Source organism: Ruditapes philippinarum, unplaced genomic scaffold (genome assembly GCF_026571515.1).
Source record: "Ruditapes philippinarum isolate M1 unplaced genomic scaffold, ASM2657151v2 ctg2368_1_1_1_1, whole genome shotgun sequence".
Taxonomy (NCBI): domain Eukaryota; kingdom Metazoa; phylum Mollusca; class Bivalvia; order Venerida; family Veneridae; genus Ruditapes; species Ruditapes philippinarum.
The window spans coordinates 203,237-212,240 of record NW_026852697.1 but is presented as its reverse complement, the minus strand read 5'-3'; the positions used below and the strand labels follow the sequence as shown (position 1 = coordinate 212,240).

Sequence of the window (9,004 nt, the reverse complement as noted above, 5' to 3'; positions counted from 1 at the left end):
GTCAAACATAACTATCACAGGAGGCTTATAAAATAATAAATAGCTAAAAATTACAATTTAGACCAGGGCAAATCTATATCATTTTTCTTTGACTACTGATATTAATTTACAAAATATTGAGAATGAGACTATGTAAGTAAAGTAAAAACATGTATAAAGTAGGTCGCAATAACCTCTGATTGCCCATGAAAGCCAGAAGGCTTATTTCCAATGGGGTCCTAAGACATATGCTTACTAGAATATACAATACTATATATCTAAAAAAAACATAAGGCCCTGTAATAAAGCGTTTCAAAGGACTTTATAACGAAACTTTATCTCGTCACAGCTACTTTCTATTATCATAGAAGAAAATAATTCCTAAATTTGTAGACTCCACAGTTTGAACGTCACAAAACGCACAGTATTATTTATTAGTAGTGGGTAATATTAACGCAGGAACAGATACATGTAATTTACTTGGTTTTATTTGCATCAATCTTGTGCGTTTGGCGAGAACGCCTTTCGGATTATTTTTATTACCCTTGTAATAAAATAGCATTTGTCAATATATGTTAATGACTGTGGCTTGTAAATTATACATTGCAGTTACGACATAATTGAACCAGTTATTCCTAGCTTAAATATATTTGTTATTTATAATTAGGTTCATCTAGCACCATTGTTCATCTTCCAAACTATGATAATTATCATCAGGGAAACATGTTTTATAGCATTGTACTTGCTGTGCGTATTTAACAAATTGTTAAAGTAATTCTCTGAGAAAGAGATCGTCTCAAATTTTGCAGCACTTTTCTGGCTCTTTGACATTGTTTCATATTAATTATATCATGCACATGAGTTTCATGTCTATAACAAATACATTCTAACTAAGCAAAAAAGAAATTGAAAAAAAAAAGCAAAAATCAAAATAATAATATTAACCAAAACATCCCTACAATTTATGGTATTTTGTTACAGAAGAAATAAGAATACTAAGGGGTTTCCTATTGGATGCTTCTTGATAAAAAAAGAGTGCTTTGCTCTTGAGACTGACTTATGTAGATTCGGGAGACAATTTAATATTTTCTAAATCCTTGCGTAAAATAAAGGCCACACATTAAATACACAGGGGGCCCACACAGTGTTTGGATGGTATATACTGCTTGATAGTGACCTTAAAATGAGTTTTTAGTCATAGCCTTATAATATGTATATAAATATAGACAAGGGGCATTACTCGCTAAATAGAGAATTTTCGACCAACCACAAGTTCATGCGAGATTATTCCTCTTATTAAATAAAATATTTCCAAAAACTATACTGCGTTGCATAGCTTATTCAATCCACAATTGATAAACACTAACTATTTTCTGATTCCCTTAGCCCATTTTAAGAAATTTTTTCAAAACCGTTCACTTCAGTCACAAAATTGCTTAGTCGTACGAGATGTCGCAACACCAATTTCTACGGGTAAAATATCAATTTTAAATGGGGGAGGTACAAACAAACGCATGCAAACAATAACTCAACATAGTTTCTATTACCTACCTGCGCAAATAGTCGTGAAGCGCTCAACATTCGCCTGTTTAGAACGAAATCTTCAAATCAGAGCAGAATTCTGCATCGACGTAGACATCTTGGGAAACCCCGGTCACGTGACCAGCCGGTGTATCGAGTCCTTTCATTGGTTCTCGCTCAAGGCGATATGGTTCCCGGTATAAGTTAAAGCGGTAAGTACATTAGCCGGGTTAATGCCACATGTAAACAATGTGCATATTGGCGGAATTTTTAAACAGTACATAGTTGCTTATAAATTTTCTTGACGATAAAGCGTAGAAAACCAAGGAAATGAGTTCAAATTGGTAAATAATAATGCACACATTAAATGACTTATATATTACGACTTTTTGAGTACAGTACAAGTACTGACAGCATTTACTGGCATGTTTTGCACAACCATATGACTCCTTCTTTACTGAATTTTTTCCACTGTCTAGCGTTTTTTAACCCTGCACATTTTCTGTGATACCAACCATTACATGACTCACAAAGGATCCATTCATCATTTTTATCAGTGAAACATAATTGACATAAATCAGTTGAGTCATCAACAGTGTCTAACTGCAGTTCATCTTGAGTTGAAGTCCCTGGTTGAGGCTCAATCTGTAGATTTTGAGTAGAACACCCTGGCTGAGGCTCCAAATTTACATTTTCCAATGACTTTTTTTTTGAGTTTTGTTGCTGAGAACTTTGTTGAGATTCAATTGTTCTTTTAGAAGCTTTTATTTGTTTTCTATGTGCCATTGTTTTCTCAATTCTAAAAGCTGATTTAACATCTTTTCTGAATTGTGCAAAAAGAACCATAAGGTATTTTTCTGTAAATTCATTGAAGATTTTGTTCACAAGAGATGAAATGAGGACCATTTTCTCAACTGTAATGCTAACCTGCATATTTTCACCAAACTCCTCCATTGGTTGTTTTGAATAACTTGTTGCAATTACATTTGCAAACTGTTCATACAATAAAGAGTCAGAGTTTAAAATTTCAAAACACTTTTTATACATGTTCTTTCCACACTTCATAAGATTCTCACGAACTAAAAGGTTTAAACAGACATCAGTAAGTTTTACAAAAAATTTAAAAAGACTGTCACTTACATTTGTTAAACCTCTTGAAGTGTACTGTCTTCTTTCAACATCGATTAATGATTCAGGCTCTTCAGTGTGTTCTTTTAAATAGAACTCATGTTCTTGTAGAAGGTTAAGAATGAAAACAATCCACTTTGCATCATTATAAATGTCCTGGCCCTGCTTAGATTTGTCACACAAATGACTTTTTTGCATACGAGTATATTTTTTCCTTAGAGATGCCAGACAATACCCTGCAACATAACGCACACGTGCCCTTGAAGCATCAGTTATATGTCTTTTCATAATGTTTCTCTTTCCTATTTCCAGTAAATCAACTTTCTCTTTCAGGAAAAACAACCTGACTGCTTCTAATACATTGTAGCACACAATCATGTGGTTATCTGAAAATTCTTCATTCTCAAACAATGTTAAACAACTAAGATTATAATCACCCCCTGTACTGTACTCATGCACTTCCCGATAAAAGCTTACAATATTTTTTTCTGGAATGCCACATGACGCTGTCTTGTTCCCAGTTAATTTTGTTACAAAACTAGCAATTTTTAGAAACATTTTTTTCACAAACTTAGTTAACCTAGGTTTATCAATACCTCTGATAATTCCATTTATAATAGTATGGGTTTGTGTCACTTCCTTTTTGTAAGTCATGTTTTGCATGACACTTTCAATATCAAATCCTTGTGGAATATTGAAATCTGATGCTTCATTTTCCTCATGAATTATATTCTGTATAACATTATCAAATTCACTGTCAAATTCTTCTTCATCATTTTCAATATCAATGTCTTCTATGTCAACATTTTTTGGAACAGTGACATCATCTGTCAAGGATTTTTCTGATTCTACCTCCATCCTCGACTGAATAATATCTGGGGTACTGTAAATGGAAAGATATTTTTACTTTAATATTATAGAAATGACATGAAACATGTAAATAAATAATTGTGGCCTAGAAAGATATTGTTTGTTTAAAGTGTATCTAGCTATATATTCAATGAAAAAATTTGTAAATATTTAAAAACAGCAAAATAACTTTGTTTTCATAACCATATGGTGATTTTGTTGAAAAGTTTTTAAATTTTTAAACCGTTGCAACGCTTTATTTTGAAATATTGACAAAAATTGATCAAAGTATAGGCAATGGTATTTACACATCTTTTGAGTTAAGCAAAACAATTGTTAATACATGTTAATCTGGTGGAAACTGATAAGTTTTACTTTTACACATGCTTTATAACTGTTAACAGATATGGTGATGTTAATGCCCATTCCTATTGAAATTAAAGCAACAATATGTGGGAAAGTAGCTTTAAAATATAAATAAATGACAAGAGGAGTACAGTGTTTAAAGCTACATGCCTCCAGATGAGTCAAAATATTTCAATAAAGTCAAACTTGAGAAAAATGTACTAAGATGTAAGGAAAAGTAAAAGGTTTCAAGATTCAATTAATACTTTACAGATAATGTGGGATTAATGACTGATTTTTCAGTATTAACAACTAAATTTCGACTGCGTTACTAATGCAGTAAAGGCTATTTATGCATATTTTGACCACTTAATGGTATTTTACGTGGTTTGTAAGTGTGATTGATAACGTTTAAATTGCTCCCTTTTGGTTACTTCACAATATTACACATTCAAATACATTTTCAAAATTTTCATGAAAATCAGCATGAATCTGGAGGCATGCTGCTTTAAGAACCATAACTCTATCTTTCTTGCTTTTGGAATAATCTTCCCTCTATTTAATAAAAAGAATTGTAGCAAAACAACAAATGCATTCAAATATAATTATATCTCTTTCCAGGATAATGTCACGTTTGCATTCTGATGCAGAAAGTGAAATTGAAGTTAATGTGTTATATAACACATATAAACTGGAACAAATAGAGACAGAAAACAGGTCTCCTCAGCCTATTGTTGGAATGAGAGTGCTTATTGAAGTTTTGACAGAAATTTTTCCACATGTTAAACGTGTAAGAAAGAGAGGACATAGTGGTAAATGGTTGACATTATATAGAGGAGTTTCTCTAAAGCCAATGGCACCAATTAAATCAACTGAATATTCTCTTGAAGATATTGTGAAGCAAATACCTCACATATACACTATAAATAAGGCAACAGATAAAATTGTGTCATGTCATATAGAAAGCAACTGTATTGCCAATGGAAATAAAGTGATTAAAACAGTATCATTCCATGACAATGGCACCTGGGAACTTAATGTTTTTGGCAGGATTGTTGATTTGAGTAAGATTGACATTGACAATACATTTGAATATTGTGAATCAAGTATAAATGGTGTATGTTCTTTAGTGCAGAACCTTCATATTTGTGAAGGAATAATACACAAGCAATCTATTTTAATGAGTAGGTTTCACACAATGGACAAATTTCAGGTCTCTGAATCAAAACCTGCAGTAAGAACAATTAGATCTGTAACCTGTAATGGCGTTGTTGGATTTGCTTCACAAAGCAAGACATGTAGAACTTGTAGAACAATGACATTTTCAACCCCAGACAAAGAAAATAAAAGTCCATGTTCAGGCCAAAGCAATGATGTTAATGATGATAAAGTTACAAGAATTAAACACCTGTTAAAACATGCAAATCCTGAATTAGTAAGCTTATTTTTAGAACAATCAGACAATATTTCAAGAGACCCAAGAGGCAGGCGGTGGTCGAAATCATTTATAGGGACATGCCTACAGATTTATAATAGAAGTCCACACAGTTATGAACTACTGTTGTCTTCAAAGATTCTCATTCTTCCATCAGCATCCACACTAGTTTTATACAAAAGTAAACTGAAACAAGATCCCGGTTTTGATCATACAATGTTTGAATGGATGTTCGAAGAAGCAAAAAGAAAAGGAATCCCTGACGAAGGAATGGTGGGAGGACTCATATTTGACGAGATGTCAATTCAATCTGACATACAAATTTCAAAAAATGGTGATGTTGTTGAGTTAGTGGGTTTCACTGACTTGGGTGTGGAAGGGGACAAGTGTAACATCCTCAGAAAAGGAAATGTAGACAATACTTTAGGGACTCATATACTGCAAATGCTGTTTCTGGGAGTAACTGGGTTCCGCTTTCCTTTTGCTCATTTTGTAAGTGATGGGGTCCAGGCATCTGAGTTATATAGCATTTTTTGGAAAGCAGTGCAACATCTTTGGACATATGGTTTTCATGTAATTTACACATGTATGGATGGTGCAGTTTGTAACCGCTCTTTTATGCATTTGTGTGTTGGTGACAACTCTAACTTAAATTATAAATTTACATCAAAAAGTCCAACGACATCTCAAACAGTAATCTTCACCATGGATATTTCACATGTTTTGAAAAAAATCAGAAATAATATTTTGAAGAGTGGAATAAGTCAAACTGGTACCAAGCAAAAATTCACTCGTAATCTAACTTTAATAAATGGTTCTACTATACAATGGAATATGTTTGTAGACTGCTATAGATGGGATACACAGAATAGCTTGCAATTACATAGAAAACTTTCTAATGAACACATGTTCCCAGATAATCAGCAGAAAATGAGGAACCACCTTGCAGAGGAAGTGCTCAATTCCGAAATGCTTAATTTATTTACTAGGTATAAGAACACACTAGGTGAAAAGGGAGAAATATTTGATGGTGCAATTAAACTTCTAGAGAAAACATCCCAACTCATCTCAATATTTCGCGATTTTAAACCAATAACAACTATTAATGATCCCAGACTTGTGACACTAAATGAAATAAGTGTATGGTTTTTAGAATGGGAAAAATTTGGAAATGAAAAAGAAAATAAACCTAAAAAAGTGTTGATGTCTCAACAATGTCACGAAGACATACAAGCCTGTATCCAAGGCTTTGTGCTATTATGTCGCACAGTACTGAAACGATCAAGCAACATCCATATTACCCCAGCTTTAATCAACTCTGACGTAATAGAAAATATCTTTAATCAACAACGTTCAACTTACAATGGTGCAAATAGTAACCCCAATGCTCTGCAATACAGAAGAACCATCAATAGTATACTGACAGGTCAAAATGTTGTATCCAGGAAATCAAATGCAGGACATTCGAGTGTGACTGAAGTCCCCTTCACTGTGCAGCTTAAGAAAAATAATAGGAAAAAAACACCAGCTACGGCCAGCAGCAGTAGTTCAAACTTCAAAGTTATAAGAGTATAAAGGTAAGCGGATTTCGTGATTTTGTAATAGGAACACAAAAACTTAATTTCATACAGTATAACCTGTGTTAGGAAGCCAGTCAAGGGAGTCACAAAAATTGGCTTTTCAACACAGGTTTCTGCTGAATACAGGTTAAAACAAGAGCTTTCAGAAAGATAGTGTGGTTGACATTTATCAGTGCTTGACACTACAATAAAAGCTTTATGAACTGACTAAGCCAAAACATTCTAAGTTGAAAAGGGAGCATAACTACATGTATCTCATATTCAATTCAGAATAATGGGAAGTTATTCTATCAATAAAAGAATTTATGATGAATTATAAATCATTAAATTTATTTAAAATAATTAAGTAAAAAGCTTTGATAGCTATTTAGATATTTGACTTCAAAAAAATATCCAAAGGGGGCATAACTCTGTGATAATGCAAAAGCATAATTATGGGGCATGATTCAATTATTTAAAAAAAATGTAATCAATTGACTTTTTTAAGTTTCAAGTGAAACATTTTTATAGTTTTTGAGATATTTTAATTGCATAACTCAGCACATATATAAACAATAATTTTGAAACTGTTTGTACTGGTCGCATTAGTCTGATGATTGCTAAATAGAGGTGATACCTATTTTACATTGCAAATTTATAAAATACCATTTCTTGTTGCATTTAGTAAGCAATCATAATATTCCAAACTGTATTAAGATGAGCCTCCCAAAAAGTCTACAACTACATAAGAAACACTTGCAAATGAAATCAACATACAAAAGTCATTCTACATTACCTGTAATAAATGCAGCATTTTAAGTCTGGGGCAGTGGGATTAGACATCTCATTCATGAAATCTTTTACAGATTGGGGTGGTGGAAAGACATATCGTGGGTGGTAGTTTATTACACGAAGACCTGCTGCTTTGGTTACTCTCGACATTGCCACACCAAGCTGACCTGCCTGAAAGATGTTCCTACAGTCAATTTCTGCTCTGAAATGACAGTAAAATATGGTAAGGAATGATACTTTATTTCATTTTTTAATATTCTGATATTTTATATAAATGTATGTGTAATTTAAATAACTGTTACACAATCCCAATGAAATTATAAAATAAAATTGTATGAGTAAGCAAATACCACAGGTGAACACAGTATTAATACAGTGTGTGTCCAAAAAATACAATTTTCTTCAGTTTCTTAGTATTTAAAAGTGGATGTAACTTCTAGTTAAAATCTTGAATGTTTTTAAACAACTGTGTTAATTTTTTATTACGCCAAGCTTTAAGGTATAATGTTTTTAAAGTTAGACATTCTATTTCTTCCCTTCATTTTTTTAAGTTAGTAATTTTACTACCATCTATGGCCTTTATAAATAGACAATAATTACATGGCATTCAAGTATTATAGTGTATATTTGTTATATTTATTTAGGGCTATACTTTTTTTAAATTTTATATCTTATATCATTAAGAAAGGGTCTGATAAATATAACCTGCTGAAACAATATCTACACTTTAATCATTTCTTTCTGGATGTTTGGTTAAAAAAATCTTTGTTTTATAGAAAATCTTTAAAGTTATTTTTATATTTTCCCCTTGTAAAGAAATTTTTTTGAAAAAACATATATTTATACATTTTAATATAATGTTTACCTCTCATTTGAAAAGGCGGTGTCATGCCTTGAGCTTTATCTTGTATAGTTAGACCAAAGGCAGGGTTTCAATGGGTTTTGACTGCCATGTCTATTGTGGGTATCTAGGTCTCTATTCAGTCTTGGACTGTGTACACCTGAAAATGGGGCAAAGAATTTTACTAAAATTTATAACATTTTAATAGCAAAAAAAAATTTCCATTTGACTATTGAAAATGGGTTTTGATCCTTGATTCATTTTTTTCTTCTAATATACTCTGTGTGGAAAACGGGTAGAAAATTTGATTAAAAACGTACCGGCCTGCCCCCAAAAGGGAAATTTTCACGGAGGAAATTTGAAAATCCCGAAAAAACTTTTAAATTTCCCACCAAAAGATTTTGGATCTTTGATTTTGCATACATTGTTGTTTGTGAAAATAATTTTGATTTATCATTAAACTTCCTAGAATACAGATAAATTTTTGAAATTTTGTAAAGCACATACTCATATTTCCTGTTATTTTAAACGCTAAAAATTTCCCCGGCCCATACG

The 9,004-nt window shown here is 32.1% G+C and overlaps 2 protein-coding genes across 2 annotated transcripts; one reads left to right on the top strand and one right to left on the bottom strand.

The window, feature by feature from the left end:
* Positions 1 to 1,291: 1,291 nt before the first annotated feature.
* Positions 1,292 to 7,825, bottom strand: LOC132721355 (uncharacterized). Its single transcript, XM_060705645.1, has 2 exons — positions 7,613 to 7,825; positions 1,292 to 3,511 (listed from the first exon to the last, which is right to left on the bottom strand). Exons 1-2 carry the CDS (start codon positions 7,756 to 7,758, stop codon positions 1,918 to 1,920), a joined length of 1,740 nt encoding a protein of 579 aa, XP_060561628.1. The 5' UTR covers positions 7,759 to 7,825; the 3' UTR covers positions 1,292 to 1,917.
* On the top strand, positions 4,442 to 6,934 carry LOC132721345 (uncharacterized). The gene has a single exon (XM_060705636.1). It carries the CDS (start codon positions 4,448 to 4,450, stop codon positions 6,830 to 6,832), a length of 2,385 nt encoding a protein of 794 aa, XP_060561619.1. The 5' UTR covers positions 4,442 to 4,447; the 3' UTR covers positions 6,833 to 6,934.
* Positions 7,826 to 9,004: the final 1,179 nt, after the last annotated feature.